The sequence below is a fragment of the Pollachius pollachius genome, assembly GCF_949987615.1.
Source record: "Pollachius pollachius genome assembly, chromosome: 2".
In the NCBI taxonomy this organism is placed as follows: Eukaryota; Metazoa; Chordata; class Actinopteri; order Gadiformes; family Gadidae; genus Pollachius; species Pollachius pollachius.
In genome coordinates this window covers 45,140,310-45,159,230 of record NC_136935.1, presented here as the reverse complement: position 1 = coordinate 45,159,230, position 18,921 = coordinate 45,140,310, and the positions used below count along the sequence as shown (strand labels likewise).

General features: G+C 48.5%; 4 protein-coding genes across 5 annotated transcripts; 3 read left to right on the top strand and 1 right to left on the bottom strand.

Annotated features, from left to right (window-relative positions):
* Positions 1–1,165: 1,165 nt before the first annotated feature.
* Positions 1,166–3,997, top strand: irf2bp2b (interferon regulatory factor 2 binding protein 2b). The gene is made up of 2 exons (XM_079730049.1): positions 1,166–2,001; positions 2,551–3,997. Exons 1-2 carry the CDS (start codon positions 1,329–1,331, stop codon positions 3,048–3,050), a joined length of 1,173 nt encoding a protein of 390 aa, XP_079586175.1. The 5' UTR covers positions 1,166–1,328; the 3' UTR covers positions 3,051–3,997.
* A 1,791-nt stretch (positions 3,998–5,788) lies between these two features.
* tomm20b (translocase of outer mitochondrial membrane 20b) lies at positions 5,789–9,187 on the top strand. The gene is made up of 5 exons (XM_079730056.1): positions 5,789–6,009; positions 6,992–7,038; positions 7,386–7,467; positions 7,776–7,918; positions 8,753–9,187. Exons 1-5 carry the CDS (start codon positions 5,886–5,888, stop codon positions 8,795–8,797), a joined length of 441 nt encoding a protein of 146 aa, XP_079586182.1. The 5' UTR covers positions 5,789–5,885; the 3' UTR covers positions 8,798–9,187.
* A 14-nt stretch (positions 9,188–9,201) lies between these two features.
* On the bottom strand, positions 9,202–12,649 carry rbm34 (RNA binding motif protein 34). The gene is made up of 11 exons (XM_079730046.1): positions 12,493–12,649; positions 12,193–12,346; positions 11,684–11,805; positions 11,384–11,603; positions 11,254–11,313; positions 11,030–11,073; positions 10,810–10,893; positions 10,670–10,730; positions 10,509–10,551; positions 10,149–10,267; positions 9,202–9,991 (listed from the first exon to the last, which is right to left on the bottom strand). Exons 1-11 carry the CDS (start codon positions 12,513–12,515, stop codon positions 9,554–9,556), a joined length of 1,368 nt encoding a protein of 455 aa, XP_079586172.1. The 5' UTR covers positions 12,516–12,649; the 3' UTR covers positions 9,202–9,553.
* A 243-nt stretch (positions 12,650–12,892) lies between these two features.
* Positions 12,893–18,493, top strand: tbce (tubulin folding cofactor E). 2 transcript variants are annotated; one of them, XR_013811613.1, is made up of 16 exons: positions 12,893–13,256; positions 13,450–13,534; positions 13,609–13,773; positions 13,920–14,005; positions 14,114–14,213; positions 14,301–14,403; positions 14,622–14,698; positions 15,065–15,157; positions 15,431–15,495; positions 15,690–15,754; positions 15,830–15,982; positions 16,107–16,260; positions 16,403–16,471; positions 16,747–16,806; positions 17,128–17,225; positions 17,978–18,005. XR_013811613.1 is itself a non-coding variant. In XM_079730040.1 (16 exons), the coding sequence occupies exons 1-16, from the start codon at positions 13,124–13,126 to the stop codon at positions 18,318–18,320; spliced, it is 1,596 nt and encodes a 531-aa protein (XP_079586166.1). In that variant the 5' UTR covers positions 12,893–13,123; the 3' UTR covers positions 18,321–18,493. The 2 variants fall into 2 exon arrangements, 1 of the variants encoding a protein (XP_079586166.1); XM_079730040.1 differs by lacking the exon at positions 17,128–17,225 and adding an exon at positions 18,225–18,493 and having other exon boundaries at positions 17,978–18,069.
* Positions 18,494–18,921: the final 428 nt, after the last annotated feature.

Here is an 18,921-nt window from a genome sequence, read left to right as displayed (position 1 = left end):
TCGGCTCCATGCTGGGTTGTTGTCGGGCAGAAGGCCATGCTGGCCTCACTGAGACCTCAACTACTCAGCAGTGTGTTGGTGTGAGTCAGCTCCATCGAGTGTACAGCCACATGGTGGGGATGTTTACTTTAGGATGTTCTACCCTGGGGTTTTACCCTCAGTGTCCTCATAGCATGCCGGGTAGACTGTTGCGTAATGCTGCTAACATTGAGGTTAGCAGTAGGATAATTGGACATGCTTACGATTGACATGGTAAACATGTACAATCTCAGACTACAAAGACTGAAATCTCTCTCTCTCTCTCTCTCTTTTCTCTCCTCTCCTCATGGTATGGGTCTTGTTAGTAAGGGTTGGTTGCCAGGGTAACAGTGAGCACTGTTGCTCATTTGACTCGGACAACTAGAGGGCAGCAATGAAAATAGAAGCCATTGTTCACCTAGCTCTACTAATCTCTCCCTCTCTTTTTCTGTCTCTCTCTGTTCTACGAGGAGAGAGGGGCCGTTTACTCAGAGTGGCGTCCTGCTGACTAACAACGTTGTGTCTCGAGAGATATTGAATTTACTGTCTAATCATTTGTAAAACATATTTCCCATATAGTATATTTAATATATAATAATGTGCAACGCACATTTTTATTTAATACATAATATATTTAATTTATAATGTGTAACACATTTTCCACGTGGTCAATAAATGATAGAGACGTCCCGTTTTTACCCTCGTGCATCCGCGGGGTTGCACGAGCGCGCGTCACATTCTTACACAATCTGCCCTGGCAACAGACAGAAATGTGTGATTGGTGGAGGACTGTGACGTGTCACTTTGTGGAATGCAACAGCTATGGCATACTACTTTACATGTGTGTGTTTACTATTGTATACACACGCACACCTATACAGTCTGTACACACGCATGGCTTTAATTCCTTGGAAAAGCACTCGTAATATCTGATGTGAATAGGTCCTTCATATTCCATCCAATTAATAACGCTCTTTTGCATTTTATGTTGACGGCGCGTGCGCAACTGAGGGCCTCGTGGTAAATAGAACTCTCGGCGGCCATGAGCCCGGGGTCAGCCCTGACGTGACGTCACAGTGAGCCCGAGCTCTGTGAAGTTGTAGCGCAAGCTCTCGGGAGGCGGAGGCGCGCGCGTGCAGTAGTAAAAACAGTCTGCTGGTGGACGGAACTTGTGGGATTCTATTGACATTTATCTGCCTTTCGGTTTCTACCCGTGGTGAAGGAATACGACGTAGACCACACGACATCTTTCGAGGGAAATTCAAGATAAACTATTACTATTATATTTCTTTTGTTGCATTTTCTAAAGCATGTCGTCCGCGAGCGTCACCGCCTCGCGGAGACAGTCCTGCTACCTGTGCGACCTGCCACGCATGCCGTGGGCCACCATCTGGGACTTCACCGAGCCCGTTTGCCGCGGCTGCGTGAACTACGAGGGCGCCGACCGGGTGGAGTTCGTCATCGACAGCGCCCGGCAGCTGAGGCGGACACGCGGCTTCCAGGAGGGAAGGTCCGCTGGGCCGGGGAAGCCCCATCACCCCGGGAAGGACCCCCAGACGATGACCCATTCCACGGCCGGGGATCAACTTGGACCACGGCCCCCACAGCTGTCGTTGGATCGGCACCCGCTTTCGGACCGACCGGCCAGACTTACAGGACCGGAGTGCCAAGCGACCATGAGGCAGACAAACGGACTCTCAACTCAAAACGGATTGCCAAATCCAGACGACCATCCGCCGGAGCTCAACCGACAGAGCCCCGACCCGCGGCGGAGTGGCGCGGTTCCTCTCAGTCTGCTGACCGGGCTGGAGGGCCGGCCCTCGCCGCTGGGTCGTCCCGGGGAGGGGAAGGATTCCCCGAGGCAGCCGTTGGTCGGCAGCAGGACTGTACGCCACCTCATGGCGCTGCAAGCCTTCAAGACGGAGCACGCGACCCTTCAGCGCGTGATGGCGTCCGAGCCCACGGCCACGTCCTCCAAATTAGGTAAACACACACACACACACACACACACACACACACACACACACACACACACACACACACACACACACACACACACACACACACACACACCGAATAAACCATCTGTAGATAGTCCCCAAATATTGTTAAAAGGATATGAGAACTCGGGAACTATAAGCCATCGTGGGCTACGGTTTATAATCACTTAATCAACTGAAATTAAGGTCTTCCTCCGCGGTGCATTGAGCGTGTTGTACTATTATCAAGGTAACAGGTGGTGGATAGTCGGGTTGGACCGTTTTTGTTTCTGTTGGATTTTTTGTAGTACATTGTTTCAGAACTCTTAAAAGGCAACATTGTCCTAATATATATATTATAGCACACCCTTGGAACGTTATTTACCAATCTTAATCAAGTATTCAACAATGCTGGGGTAGAAAATATAATAAATGCATTGATAATAAATTAATTGTGTATTAAATATATCAAAGCTATTTAAGAATTGTATATCATAAAATACAAATAATAATATACTAATACTGAAGATCATACATTTATTCCTCCGTTCAGGTAAATCTCCGCGGGGGGTGAAACGGAAGTCATCTCCGGACCTCAGCGGTGAGGGGGGCTTGGCCTCCAAGATGAACGGGCTTCCCTCCCCCCAACCCCGTGCCACGCCCCCTGAGCTCCCGCCCACGGGACCCTCCCCCATGGCCGCCCTCGTCCTCGTTGCAGACCCCGCCGGCCTGCCCAAGGAGGAGCCTCGAGCGGACTCGTCGGGGGCGGGGCCCGGGGCTGTCGGGGGCGGGGCTCCGCTGTGCTGCACGCTGTGTCGGGGCCGTCTGGAGGACACTCACTTCGTCCAGTGCCCGTCGGCGCCGGCCCACAAGTTCTGCTTCCCGTGCTCGCAGGGGAGCATCCGGCAGCAGCAGGACGCGGCCGGGGAGGTGTACTGCCCCAGCGGGGAGCGATGCCCCCTGGTGGGCTCTGGCGTGCCCTGGGCCTTCATGCAGGGGGAGATCGCCACCATTCTGGCCGCCGGGGACGTCAAGGTGAAGAAGGAGCCCTGAGCACCAGGCCTGGGCCCCCCGAAGGGCTCCATCACCCACCCGGTCCCTGGAGGAACACCCGGTCCAAGGAGGAACACCCTGCCCCAGGAGGAACACCCGGTCCAAGGAGGAACACCCGCCCCCAGGAGGAACGTCCGGTCCCTGGAGAAACACCCGGTCACTGGAGGAACACGCATGTCACGTCTGCGTGTTGTCGGAATTTACATGTCGGAAGTTACAAACTGAGAGCTTGGTGTGCCGCCAGGTATGCTTATGCCAGGTACGCTAACGGCAGGTATGCTGGCACGAGTTACGCTAACACCAGGTGTGCTTATGTCAGGTACGCTTACACCAGGTGTGCTTATGCCAGGTACGCTTACACCAGGTACAAGACGGCGGGTAGGCTAACGCCAGGTACGCTAATGGGAGGTGCCCGCCGCAAGGTGAAGCAGACGGCAGGTACACGCAGTCAAAGAAGGCAGCTTGGGGACGACGCCCAGAGGTCTATTGTACGTGTTTTTTGTTATTGTCATGCCGACCCATGCAGAGCGGACCAGGGCCGGTCCAGCTGGACCATAGACCGGCCAGAAGCCCTCCCCTCCCGTTTGTTTACTGAGACGCAACGGACACACATGGCCGTCGCCATGACAACAGACCTGAGCATGTTGGACACGAGAGAGAGAGGGGTCCTCTCCAGCAGGGCTGTGTATATAATACTTTGTATACAAGACTGTGTATATAAAACTTATTCTGTTGCATACTTTGTGTTTTTAAATTGTTTTATGAAGATCTACTATGTGTTCTGCTCCACATCCAAGTACTTCCTGTTCAGAGTCAAATGTGGTTTATCTGAGAACTTCTCGCTGTACTTGCCGCTGTAGTTGTTCTTCTATTGTTCTTTCTCATTGTACTCCTAGTTTTATTTGAAAAATCCATCTTCTTGCCAAATATAGTTTGACCTGATAACACCTGCGGCGTCTTTCTTCAAGGAGTGTGTGTGTGTGTTTGTGTGTGTTCATGTCTTAACAGGTGTTATGTCCCCATAAACTCATACTGTGTTGCTAGGTGGTGTGTGAGAAAGGTCTCTATGAGGGAGTGGTATCCACGTTACGATCTTCCCAGACTAGTTTACACCCCCGGTGTTTAAATGTCCCTGCAGAACACACCCTCACATGGAGGGAAGATGACGTCTTCGCTAATGACGGGTTGAGGTTGAATGTTCTTCAACGCATTCGTCTGACATGGCCCAGGTGGCCATGGCCACTGTTTACAGTGTCCACCTCTCTGCTGTTTACAGCAGGGAGGTGAGGTGAGCCGAGAGTGGAGTCAGAAGCACATGGGGGAAGGGTACCCGCCGCCCAGGGGAGATCATCGAGAACCATATTTATGTCACTAGGTCAGATGCTAGGCTAGATGAAAGGCTAGACACTAAGATATACCAGTGGCTATAATGGATGCCATGCTAGATGTTATGCTCGATGCCATACTAGAAGCAATATTAGATGTTATGCTAGATGCTAGGCTAGATGTTAGGCTAGATGCTAAGCTCAGTGAGGAAAGATTTCAGTAGACGATTTAACATGTATTTATATTCCTACATCTAGGCTAAGCTAGTGCTACCACAGGCAGTGTGTGGGACCCCAACGGAGGCTGGACCTGCGGTAGTGTTAGTTGGGGCAGTCTACTACACGGTTTGAACCATTTCAACTTGTCTCAGGACTTGGTGTCAGCAGGACGTTGTAGCCCGTCTTCCCACCTGCTACAGGAATGTTACGATTAGTGGTGCTGGCTGACTTTGTGTTGGCTTTTGGCCAAGAAGGGATGCACACAATGGGAAGTAAATGTTCAAGTGCCCTTTACGCCTTTCTTCTGTGGAACTAAGAAAATGGTTGAATGGATCTTCCCAGGAGAGCCAGGGACACACACACACATACACACATACAAACACACACACACACACACACACACATGGAGTGTGCAGGGCCCAGACGGATGTGTCCATACTCCAAGGAGTATAATGGAGCAGAGTATTATGGTTTGTAGAAGGAGGCAAGCTGATTAATGGGGCATAGAACCTGAGGGTCAGAGGTCACTGTCACACTGGGTCATGTGGGCACAGAAAGCTTATGACCATGTTAAAGGAGGGATGGTGACCCAGATAGACACAGAGAGAGACTGAGAGACAGAGAGAAAATGAGAGAGGGAGAGAAAGTGTGGGAGGGAGAGCAAGAGAGGGAGAGAGTGGGAGGTTTAAAGGTGAGAGGACAGTTGAGAGTTGAGAGGGGGGAGACAGACCGGCTCTCCTCGCAAAGATTTTCATTTGTGACCTTTAAGGTCCCTTTAGCGGCTTTCCTGTTTCCGTTGTCCCTTCACATTAGCAGTCATGGCTTTTTCAAAAGCTGGCTTTTTCGAAGCTTGGTTTCAATTGGGCTTTATGACGGACTGCCAGCGACCCCTGTCGACCATCTGTGTCATAGAAGTATATACTATCGTACTCAAACTGTGAAGAACTCCGCGGAGAATGGATGACCTCTACCGGGGGACATAAAATCGGCTGCACAATTTTCGCCAGTATTTAGAAACAATTACCATAAATAAAAAACATGTTCGACAGTCTATTGATCCCCCTGCGCAACGCAAGTCCTAATCCCACGAGTTTTATGCCTGTGTTTAGTTTGTTAGATCGACATTTACTCAGGCGTTCGGCGCCGACAACCGGCGCATGCCTAGCCTAAAGGGGTCCTTCTGGTCCTGTCTTCCCTGTGCGCCTGACGTCGACTGATCTTATTGCCCTATCATTACTAAACCCGTTCGATTACCGCTAAGTAATCAACAACACATATCCTCCGTGGAGTAATGATGGGCGGGAGGTCCAGCACGTTAGCGGCAGGGCTCTGCGGGGCGCTGCTAGTCGGCTACTGCATCTACTTCGACCGTAAGAGACGGAGTGACCCCAGCTTCAAGAACAGGCTGCGGGAACGTGAGTTTTGACCTCCTCCTTCCTGCTGCTTCTTCTCCGGTCTCCGGGTCTAGTGGCCCCAGAAAGGCGGTGTATCGTGTCAGGTAGTAATATGGTCGGTAACAAGGTGTAACGCGCATGTCTGGCATGAGGAGCTGTCATCGTGGTCCCGACGAACCCTGAAGTCACATCCCGATGAACACGGTGTATTACACAGCTGCGTTGACTTGCTACCATGCCGTCTAGGGTTTAGGTCATTTGAAAACATTAATCCTGCAGTGATGAGACGGGTGGCTCTGCCAACGGATTTTGGTCACTTGTCCATGCTGAACCTCCCTGTGACTGTAGACTTACGGGTTTTAGTGGGTCACTTGTCGGTCCTGGGCGTCCCTGTGACGTTAAGCTAGGCTAACAGGTAATTAGTCGGCCACTTATCCGACCTGGACGTCCCTGGGTCGGTATACTAATGGTTATTAGTCAGTCACTTGTCCGTCCTGGACGACCCAGTGTTGATAGGCTAACGGGTATGAATCTGTCACATGTCTTTGCTGAGCCTCCCTGCGTCGGTAGGCTAAAGGGTGCAACATGCGGAAGATGTGTATCACATATGTTCTTGCTTCCTGTCCGGGATGAGATACGTGTATAGATTCTAAGGTTAGTTACCAGCAGTATGCTAACCTGTCCGACTGGTAGAACCTGATCCTAGCCTAGCCCAGCCCAGGTCAGTGGGTGGACTAGTGACCCAGTATCCACTATCTCTACTGTTGCCATTATGGGATATCAGATTGAGACATGTATTTGCATATAAACGAATCACCGGGAGGCAACTCCCACTCCTGAGGCTGTGTGTTTTTGGTTCTGCTGTAGGGGGATGTACATGACCATGGGCATCACGTGATATGGGCACCACAAGTTTATCTCAATATTTTGAACATTGTCAAAGTAGGATGAGCTGCAAACATGAGACACAAGATAATAATAGTAATGTGTTTCCCTCTGTCAGGGAGGAGAAAGCAGAAGGTGGCCAAGGACCGGGCTGGGATGTCCAAGGTAAGCTCCTCAAACACCTCCTACTCATCAGTACTAACTCGGTCAGTAGTACTTTACTACTAAGACTTGGTATACCAGCACTCAGTAGTACTGGGACTCGGTAGTAGTACGACGATTTAGTAGTACTAGGACATGGTAGAACTAGGACTCGGTAGTACAAGGACTAAGTAGTAGTAGAAGGCCTCTGTAGAAATATAACTTAGTAGCACTAGGACTTGATAGTACTACGACTTAGTACCTAGTATAGTATTCTGAACTCTACCCTGTTACTGGAAACAGCCACTCTGCACGTGTTGCATCTTCAATGGAATCTGTTGTTGAGCTAACGTGGAGCTAATGTATTGTAGCTCCCAGACCTGAAGGATGCGGAGGCCGTCCAGAAGTTCTTCCTGGAGGAGATCCAGCTTGGGGAGGAGCTACTGGCACAGGGTGAGCCCCACCATGCTGACACCATGCTAACTTCTCCATAATAGTTGTATGTACAGCTACCATTGTGCAAACTGCTCCATAACAGTTGATGCACTGCTAACCTCATGCTAGTTGATTCATCACAATGTGCACGCTGCTTAAGGCCAACATGCTTACTCTTTCACCGCTACCTGCTGACTGCTGGTTCCTCAGGATCGGACAGTAACTGTTGGATTACTCCAAAGCAGCCAGAGTGGGTTACTGTGTTCACTAACGCTAATTGGTGAGCAAGGCGCTAGTGGTCTCATTCAGCTTCCTGTGTGTGTCAGGTGACTACGAGACGGGTGTGGACCACCTGACCAATGCCATCGCGGTGTGCGGTCAGCCTCAGCAGCTGCTCCAGGTGCTGCAGCAGACCCTCCCACCGCCCGTCTTCCAGATGTTACTCACCAAGCTGCCCACGATCAGCCAGGTAACAATACACTGATGTACATTAATATACACACTAATGTATACTAATGCACTCGCCAAGCTTCCCATCTCCAGCTAGGTACAAATACAAACTGTGTACTAATATACACTAATACACCCTAATGTATAATAATACACACTAACACACATGATTATACACACTAATGTATATTAGATGAACTCACTAATGTATACCAATACACACAATTATACACACTAATGTATATTAGATATACACTAAAATACACACTTATGTATAGTAACACACTCATATATATTAACACACTAATGTATACAAATTAGAGGCCAAGTGATACTGGATTTTAGGGGATGTATATCATTGTTTTTTTATATTCACTAACTAAGCTGCCCACCATCAGCCAGTATTACCAAATGGATCAAGGGTCAGAATAGAATGGGTTCTCCAGATTTGTCACTCTCAGCAGGTTTGAATTGTGCCGTTTGTTTTGGTAGGCACTGGATTTATGTTTTTATCCGTAACTTCTGAACCCTCTTTCTTTGCTCTACTTAATTTGACATCCGATCCTGACCCGTGTACTCATTGTATGCTGTGCTAAAACCAACTGATGATGCACTCGGTGGTATTCTCTTAAATATTTATTTCCTGTTTCAGATTAAATCTTCCACTTATGCTGTGATCTAGCTTCATTCACTCTGACCCAGTAGCTTCCATTGATTATTTTAGAAGCATGTCAGTTGCTAACTCTGTTGTTATGAAATGTTCTGATAAGTGCTAGTGATGTGACGGGGAGTAAGTGGTAGGGAGGGGTCCTAGTAGTGACAGGGATTAACTGTTCTATCTTCCTGTCCACAGCGCATCGTGACTGCTCAGAGCCTCAGCGAAGACGATCTAGAGTAAACATCTATCACCGTGGCAACCGTGGCTCGACTGCTACCACGGCAACCCAAGGGAATCTTTTTTTAGACTTGTTTATTTGATGACATCACATTGTTTATCTTTATTGTTCTGAGACGTCTGATTGGTCCATACAGGCTGTGTTCCGCACGTCTGAAGCATACCCTCCACTCATTGGTTGGTCAGGTTGTCATGTTTCTGTAAGTAGGATACCTAACCTCTTCATAGCAACGCTGTACTGCTGGGTGGTATACCCCTGAGCTGTCGGCTCCTACACACCTGTATGGTTAAACTGAAACTATTTTTATGGTCATGGAATGTTCTGTACCTTTTGAAGTGGCTCTCCACCTCTTCAAATGTAAAAAAACAAGTAAAAAAAAAAGGTGAACGAAATGACTGCTGTTTTATTTCCCTGTGTTGACGGTTCATTTACAGTATTTACAGAGGACAGGGCTGCATCAACCACCAGGTGTGAGACACCATCTCCTAGACTAATGTTGTGACATCACACATGGGAGTCTCCAGATCTATGATCGATCGACCAATCCATTTTACATTTGGGGACACTCCGACGTGTCAAACAAAGGCCCTTAAACATGATATACAGGTAACCCAACTGCTTTGTTAAAATAAAAAAGGTTGGCTCTGTTTCCAGTACGGAGAACCTCAGAACCCTGGAGAACAAGTGGGTTTTAAACGGGAAGTCCCAGACTCTGCAAGTGTCCCCCCGTGGCCACAAGGTTATTCAATGTGAATCTTCTACTTCTGGCCCTTTGTCTTCTGACCTTTGGTCTTCTGGCCCTTAGGCTTCTGACCTTTGGGCTTTTCACCTTTGGGCTTCTGGCCCTTGGTCTTCGTACCCTTTATCTTCTGGAACTTCTTCTTGCTCTTGCTCTTGCTCTTGGTCTTGGTGCTGTCGGCCATCTCTCCCCTGAAAGACGACGGCTTGGCCGGCTTCGTCTTCATCGCCATGCGACGCTGGAAGGCGGCCGCGTTCACACCCTTTCCTGGCGCCTGTCTCTCCTTCGCCCCACCCCCCTGTCCGGGGCCAGTGGACCCCTTCTTGGCTCCACCTCCTGCGGCAGCACTGCTGGGTGGGACTTTCTTATCCTTCTTGACGGACCTCTTGACACGGACCTTACGTGTCGCCAGGGGGGTGCCATCCAGCTTCAGAGCCAGCTGCACTGAGTCAGCGCTCTGCACACAGGAGAACACACACAGGAAGTTGTCTCGCATAAGGTAGGCCAGACGGGATTTTTTTATTGTTACTGCCCTACCACTCATTTAATAATGACTAGCCTTGTACATCTCGTTCACATGGCTATGTCAGCTCAGTGATGTGAGAGGCCCTCACCTCAAATAGGATATAGCCGAAGCCTTTCCCAAGCCCGGTGTTTTTATCTCTGATCAGACGCACGGCTGTCACGACACCACACCCCTCAAAGTGTTCCCGCAGAGTCGCCTCCGTCAGCTCTACACAATACATAGATAAGGAATGGGTTGACAATACATTGATATATTTATAACTATACATATATACATATAGTTTTATCATTTTTGCACTTTTACGCTTTTATTCAATAAGATACAGGAAAGGCAAAGGAGAAATGCAACAAAGGGCAGGAATCGAACCCAGGTTGCTGCAATTAGGAATGCGCCTTAATGGTATATAAATGTGTTATTCTACATTCAGACAGCCTAGAGGTTGACTCACCAAACGCCAGGTTACCCACGAACACAGACCTCTTGTGGTCATGCTGAAACATTGAGCAGAGAGTCAGTGTTGAGGGTCACGGCACCGGTCCACCATTGAGGATAAGTCAGGTGACTAAGCGTGCTTTGGGGATCATTCTGGCCTATCGTCAGGTGACCTACCGTGCTCTCTGTCACGCTGTCCACCCGGATTACGAAATCTTTCGCCACCTCCAGCCCGTTCCTGTGGAAAGGTGTGTGTGTGGCTGTTAGTAGTTCATGTGTTGCTTAGCGATAAAAAGATGAGGTGGGAGCTGCCCTACCTCTCCAAAGCCTTGCAAGCCCCCTCTTCGTCCTTGAAGACCACATAGGCGTTCAGACTCTGCTTCATGGGGTGAACTTTACGCCTGTGGACCAAAATGACAGGTTGACCACAAGACACAACCAAGGCTCTGAAGGATGCTGACAAGACACGGACAGACTCTGTTATCCAGGCAACCCATGGTGCCCGCTACCATGGCAACGTGATCTTTTGACACTTACTGGATGGTCGCCACTCTAAGAGAATCTGATGGATCCTCCCTCACCTGTAGAGAGAGACATACACACAGAGTGAGGTTAGAGACATTTGTCACTAGTACAGGAGAAGAGAGGAGGTGCAGGTCAGAGATGTGTCACTAGTAAAGGGGAGTGCAGGAGGAGAGAGGAGGTGCAGGTGAGAGATGTGTCACTAGTTCAGGGAGGTGCGAGAGGAGAGGTGTTCTTACCACTGAGCGGAAGCGCGTGGACTCCACGGCCCCCTTCTCTCTGAACAGCTTCAGCAGGCCCTAGGGAACCAGACAGATGCTCAGAGGGGTCTCACAGGGTGCTGGGGTCCACTAGAGGGTCCTGCCTTACCTTCTTGGTGAAGCTGGCAGGGAGGTTCCCCACGAACACCGTCCTCCTCTTTTTCTCCTCGTCTTCCTTGTTGGACGCTGAAGGTGGGTTTCTCGGTCTCTTCGCTGGGTGGACCACCTCTTCCTCATCCATTCCCAAGGCAACGGCAGCTTTCCTCCGGTTTGCCTTCGGCGGCTTCTTCTGTTGCTCCTGTTTGTCTGCGTTCTGCAGCGCGCTTTCCCTGCAGGATACAACAACCTTAGTTTAATACTGCAACACACAGCCTGACTCACCTGTCCACTAACAGCACTAGTGACTCACCTGTCTACCAGCTGCTGACAGTCTGCAGGTTCATCCTGTGACTTTTTCTGGCGTTGTAGGGCTTGAGCTTTGACCCCTGCTGGCTCAGTCTGCTTCTTGACTTCCGGGATCTTTTCAGTGGGCTGCCATGACAACAATACAAAGTAGACGCAAATCAACGCTTGGTATTGATATTTTAATATGGCTGATCTAACCGCAAGCCTGTAATAGGCGATCGCATCAGCGTTTGAAAGAAGAAGTCTAAGGCATTTAATTAATTTAGAAAACTTAAGAATTGAAGGCTTCACACGTATTAAAATAAAGTTGCTCAGTCATGACCCAAGTTACAAAGACCCAAGCTGTCCGTAGAGGTGCAATATTGATGGGTTTCTCGCCATTAAATACAATCATAATACTTATTACATAATAGGTTGCAATGTCCTCTAAGTCCATTGCGGCTACGGGTGATCAATTGCTGTGATTATCATCAGCCTAGACCGGTGCATTCCGGGAGAGGTTTCTTTATTTACCTTCGGCGCTGGAATGAACAGCAGCGGGGCGGGGGCGGCTGAACTGAACAAGGCCGACAGAGACCCTGACCCCGCCGGGGGGGTTGGAAACAAGCTGCCGGAGACCTGTCCCACCTCATAGTCCGCCGACTTCTGGTCAGACTCGACCGCCTCACTGGAGAGACACGGCATGGTAATGATCACTGCTGTACAGTTACGGCGCACAACTCAAACGAGAGGCAGAACACTACGGATATGAAGGTTCCACAGTAAATTATTACATGCACAATATGTTATTATTGGAAAAACAAATTGACCAACCTCTTTTTAAGCTCCTTCTGCATATTTATTTCCAGAACTTTCCCCAGGATTTTGCACTGCTTTACGTGTTAATATCTAACATTCGACAATACAGCTTAAACTCTATAAAACCCGTCAAGTAAACATTTGAACATCAACTTGATTTCAACTCTCACGTTTTCCCTTGACGTCCGCCCTATTCATGTGTCCGACAGGGAACACATACAGTAGTTAAGGTTCCTACATGTTCTAAACGTTAATAGTATTCCATTATGATAAATGTTCTCTTTTAAATTAATTCAATGAGAATAAATGCAAAAATATGACGCATATCAAGATCCGATAATAATATATATTAAAATAATGGCACCAAAAGTTTTGGTGCAACATTTACATATGTCATTTCCGGTCTACTTTTTGAGATGCCAAACAAACCTTTTAGGAGCAATAATGAATAACTCTGGCGTTTATGCGGTAGTTCGAACATAGGTATTCTGTTGTGCCACTTTCCCCCATTGCCCCTAAACTCTTATTCACTTTATTTTTGTAAATAATCCCATCTGTCCGTGCCAGTGTTTGGTCCGTGATAAATTAGAGGCAGCGTTGTATCATCTTCTAGAAGATCGGTTGTGAGACAGCAGCAGCCGTCTGCATGGTGTTGGATAATATGTCTGCAGCGGACAGTAGAGAGGTGGAGATGCCGGCGGAGGCTCTCGGTCGACGGGTGTCCTGCGAGGGAGAGCGAGGAACGGTGCGCTACGTGGGAGAGGTCCCTCCGACAGCAGGTATACACGGGGTCGGTGTGATTACATCCACTGAACTAATGCCATGTCCGCCTCCAACTTCATCACATTGAAGCCGACAGAGTTCAGAAAGGACAGTACTTTGAATATTTTATTGCACAATGTCATACAGGATCCTGTTAATGTCTGATATACAAAGCTAGGGATGAAGCAGTGATGTCTGTGTCTGTGTCAGGGCCGTGGCTGGGCGTGGAGTGGGACAATTCGGAGCGTGGGAAACACGACGGCAGCCATGAGGGCATCAAGTACTTCACATGCAGGTAGTCCTGACCCCTTTCCCCTCTGCCTTGACCCAGTGCAGACTATCAGTGTGATTTGTATTGCTTGTGCTCAGACACCCCACTGGGGGATCCTTCGTGCGGCCCAAGAAGGCCTCCTTCGGGGTAGACTTCATGAGTGCCGTGCGGGACCTCTACCAGTTCAACGTGCAGGAGGTGTTTGATCCGCGGACCACCATCGCTTCCAAGACCGTGGAGGTCTCGGGTTTCACCAAGAACAGGTAGCCACCTAAGAGCAGCTGTCCAAGGGGAGATATAAAGTCTAAATATATAGTTAAAAGTCTAATGGTATATATGTATATAGAGAGAGAGAGAGAGATGTCATCAGGAGGCTGTGGCGGTGATGTCATCAGGGGGGTGTTTGCAGGGCCGACAGTCTGGCGGTGGTCTCTCTCAGGCATCGGGAGGTCAGCAGTCCTGGACCCGGCGACCAGATCCGGACCTTCATGCCCGGTATCCTTCTCGTTGCTGTTGTTTTTGATAAATAATATATTTTTTATTTTATGTTAGTGTGTTCTAGTGTATACCGTGGTGTGTAGTGCTCTCCTTAACGTGTTGTAGATGTGAGATCTCTGGACCTGTGTGGGAACCTCCTGTCCAGTTGGGAGAACGTGGCGGAGATCACGGAGAACATTGAGCACCTGCGAGAGCTGCTCCTCAGGTAAGGGGACGGGGGATGGGGAGGGGGTGTTGTGTGTGTTTCTGGTCATGTGACTCTAACCAATCCTCTGCTTCCCGTCGCTTTCAGCCACAACCGCCTGTCGCTGATCTCCAACCCCGTGTCTCTAAGTCACGCCTTCTCTAGCCTGACCGTGCTGGCCCTGGCCGGCTGTCAGCTCACATGGACGCAGGTATGGCCAGGCCCTCACACCATGATGTCACAGCCGCTTTTACCCTTGTCTAATGATTCACTTATCTCTGTAAATGTGCTTCAGTAGAACTGGATAGCATATCATAACACCCTTTACTAAATGGTAATTCATATAAAATTGTACTTGATAATATTATGGACATGTTTGATCAGATAATGGATGATTTTGTAAATTAATGATCTGCTCTTTGACTTCAGGTGCTCCAGTGCGCCCCCATGTGGCCACGGCTGGAAGAGCTCTACATCGCAGAGAACGATATCACAGAACTCAGCAGGTGGGTTGTTTGGTAGATTCTATACCCCAGTGAACTGGTTAGAAGCTGGTTTGAATCTGCTTAGAACCTGGTTTGAATCTGCTTAGAAGCTAGTATGAAGCGGGTAAGAAGCTGGTACGAACCGGGTTAGAAGCTGGTACGAAGCTGGTTAGTAGCTGGTGCAATGCAGGATAGAAGCTAGTTATTAGCTTGTTTAAAGCAGATACCAAGTGGGTTAGAAGCTGGTACGAAGCAGATTATAGGCTAATTAGAAGCTGGTACAAAACGGGATAGACGCTGGTTAGAACCTGGTAAGAACCTGGTTAATAGCTAGTTATAAGGTGTTTCACAGATTTAATGATGACCTGCTGCCCATCTTCCCTGAAGGCCGCTGGATGTCCTGCAGGACCTGAGAGTGCTTGACCTGTCCAGTAACCCATTAGTACAAGACAGCATCCTCAGCCTGGCTTACCTGCCCAGGTATGTACCAATTACACCTGCCCAGGTATGTACCAATTACCAATTACACCTGCCCAGGTATGTACCAATTACCAATTACACCTGCCCAGGTATTTACCAACTACACATGCCCAGGTATTTACCAATTACACATGCCCAGGTATTTACTAATTGCCAATTACACATGCCCAGGTATGTACCTGGGATGACACCTCAGCTTAAAAATAAAGTACATCATATGAGATGAGGGGATCAGAGGATACCTAACCTACCTTGAGGACATTGTCTTCCTAGGCTGGAGAACCTGAACCTGTCCACGACGGAGCTGTCTGGTCTGCAGTTCGACGACGTTCCTCCCGGTAGTTAAGCATCCATAGCCTTTATTTACCTCTGTTAGCCTCTCTATAGCCTTTTTGTTAGCATCTCCATCACATTTATGTTCCTCTGTTAGCCTCTCCATAGACTTTAATTACCTCTGTTGGCATGCAACCATGGGAGCTAGACTCAATATGGCAGCATAAGACGTATGACCCTTTACTCCTTTTCTTCATAGGGGGTAAGACCGGGATGTTTACCACCCTGAAGGTTCTCATCTTGAACCACAACAACATAGCTCAGGTACACACTCTCTCTAACTCTCTCACTCACTCACACACTCACACAGTCACACACTGAGTCTCTGTCTCCCTCTAGTGGTCAGCGGTGAATGAGCTGGCTAAGCTACAGAGCCTGGTGGAGCTTTCCTTTCGCCATAACAACCAGCTGACCAACGACCTCACGCCTCAGACAGCCAATCAGCTCATCATAGCCAAGCTGCCCCAGTTGGCCGTCCTCAACAAGAGTCGGGTTGGTAGAAACCGGCCCGGACCAGTTTAGCACATGAACTGGTCACAATGGGTTCAAATATAGTTGAAACTGGTTTGCATGAAGGTTTAAAATGTTGTGTACGTGTTCCCATGGCGACGACCAGGTGCTCCCAGATGACCGCCGGGGGGCGGAGCTCGACTACATCAAGACGTTCGGATTGGAGTGGCTGGCGTCTGGAGGGAACCAGGACCCCGCGGAGAACCGGCCCAGCGCCGCCTTCACCTGCACGCATCCCCGCTACCTGCCACTCATCCAAAGTACACCGCCTCCTCAGAGACATAACATTACACAGCAGAGCAGCGCAGAACTACATTACATACCGAGCAGCCCAGAAATAACATCTCTATACTGTGTGTGTGTGTGTGTGTGTGTGTGTGTGTGTGTGTGTGTGTTCCCCAGAGTATGGCGCTGCAGAGGAAGGAGAACTTAAGAAGCAGACGCCATTCGCTCTCAAGAATCAGCTGATCAGTTGGTCCCCTCCCCCTTCCTTCACAATGACACGCAATTTACCCATTAATTTAGATACGATAGAGATTTAAGTGAATATCTTTGTATACATTTATCTCCTCTCCCCTGTGTCTCCTGTCACCTGTCTCTCCTTCTCTCACCTGTCTCCCTGTCTCTCCTTTCACTCCTCTCACCTGTCTCTCCTCTCACCTGTTTCTCCTCTCACTCCTCTCACCTGTCTCCCTGTCTCTCCACTCACCTGTCTCTCCTCTCACTCCTCTCACCTGTCTCTCCAGGTGTGATGATTGTCTGTCCAGAGGAGGCGGAGCGTCTTCCCGTTGTTAAGAAGCTACCAGGTACAACAGGCAACGCTTTGTCTTCTGTAGAGCTAAGCAGAGGCAATTAAGGTCACTAGCCGCTAACCAGAGGCTAACCAGCAGCTAACTGGTGGTCTTCACACTAGCTTAGGAGCGCAAACTAGCTGCTACATGGCAGCTAACTAGCATCTTCCTAGCTGATAACTTAAACTAGCAGCTAACTTACACCCATCAGCGGCTTACTAGTGGTTAACTATTGGTTTACTAGCAGCTAACTTACACCTAAGCAGTGGCTAACTAGTGGCTAGCCACTAATCTCACAAATCAGACAAAAAATCTATATCTAAACTCTGTTGGCAGACAAGCTCAAATCTGGGTGAAGGGGACGTTTCCCTCTCTTTTGCCTCCTATATTTTCCGACCAATCATCATGTAGCTGGAGGCGGGACCTGTAAGCAGGTAATTGGGGAAGGCACTTCACATCTAGCGTTTTTTGTAATAGGGAAAAGTTGAGCCAACCGTTTTTTTCAACAAAAAAAAAGCTTTTTTGTTTTTTGTCCCAAAAGCACCGAGAGCATTTTTTCTATTGCCTAGCAACGAACCCATTCTAGACCCAACGTTACTCGCCTACTACGTAACCAGGCCCATTAGACATGTCGTAGATCTCGACATGTTCTGTAATTAAAACTATTAATCGCTCCACCGGCACTTTCCCGAGTGATTTGTCCGCCATTGTTTCTTGTTTTGACAGTTGAGAGTTTCCTTCGTAATAAGTGTCAATGTTCCCCTTGTGATTGGTCAGTTGCCAAAAAGACGCCTGACGTCGGCTGCTTTCTTCCTGAAAGTTGAACTTTTTTCAATGCTCCGTATGGCAGAAAAAACGCTGGGAGAGACGTTTAAAAAAACGGCTGTGACTTTTTCCAGAAACGCTCTGCCCCATAGGAATATAATGTAAAACAAGCGCTGGCAGATTAAAAAAAACGTTAGATGTGAACACAGCCTTAGACTAATAAAGTTTCCACAGGTTTCAGATCCACATGGGGTAGACTGGCCATTCTGTAAATACACGTATTAAGGTCCCCTTCTCAAGCTCGTCCACTCGCAAAATCAGTTTTATTTTTAGAATATGGAAGGAAATAGGAAGCACGGTGTGACTCACAACCACCTAGTGGCTAACTAGCAGCTAACTGACGGTTCTTCTACTCCTCCAGACTCCATGACGGTGCAGAAGGTGAAGGGCCTTCTGTCCAGGATGCTCAAAGTCCCCGGAGCAGCAATCACACTGACCTACACGGGGCCCAAGGTACTCTCTCTCTCACTCTCTCTCTCTCTGTCTCTGTCTCTGTGTGTGTGTGTGTGTGTGTGTGTGTGTGTGTGTGTGTGTGTGTGTGTCTGTGTGTGTCTGTGTATCTGATGTGTTAATACCAGGTGTGTGTGTGTGTGTGTGTGGTTCTCCAGATGAACGGGTCTGAGGTGGACCTGGACAATGACCTGAAGCCGCTCCAGTTCTACTCCATAGAGAACGGAGACTCCCTGCTGGTCCGGAGGACGTGACCTTCGACCCCTGAGCCAGAACCGCACAAGGGCGAAGTCAAGAGGTTTAGGACCGGGTCAGTTAGGACTAGAAACCCTGACCGGGAACCTGCTACAGCTATGTCTAAATGCGTTGTCTTCCCTGCCTTATACTTAAACAGACCATAATAAACACTCAACTGTCTAGAAACAAACTGCATGTTGGAGTGAATTCATTAATGTGTCCATCAGATAACTTCAGGCTCCTGAATGATCACCCTTTCTGAATTCTCTGTTAAGAGTTTTAGTAGCTTTTCATTTAATTTTTTTAACTCCCTTTTATTGGGGTTTTTCCACAATATAAACAGCAGTTCCTGAAACGGTTGTTTATTAACAGACATACAAAGAATAGAGATATACACACAATGTATATACAAACTATACATACAAAACGTTTTTACAAAAAGAGGTTTATCCTGTATTTTGTTAAAATACTGAATAAGTACTGCTAGTGCTACAGATTAATATTGGCAAGTCAAAGGAGCAAGATAAAAAGGAAAATAAAGCCCTAACAGTCCATGCCAGGTCGTGCTGTAGGGGGCGACCGAGTTTCCCGCCTGTTGTTTCCGGTAAAACGAGCGTC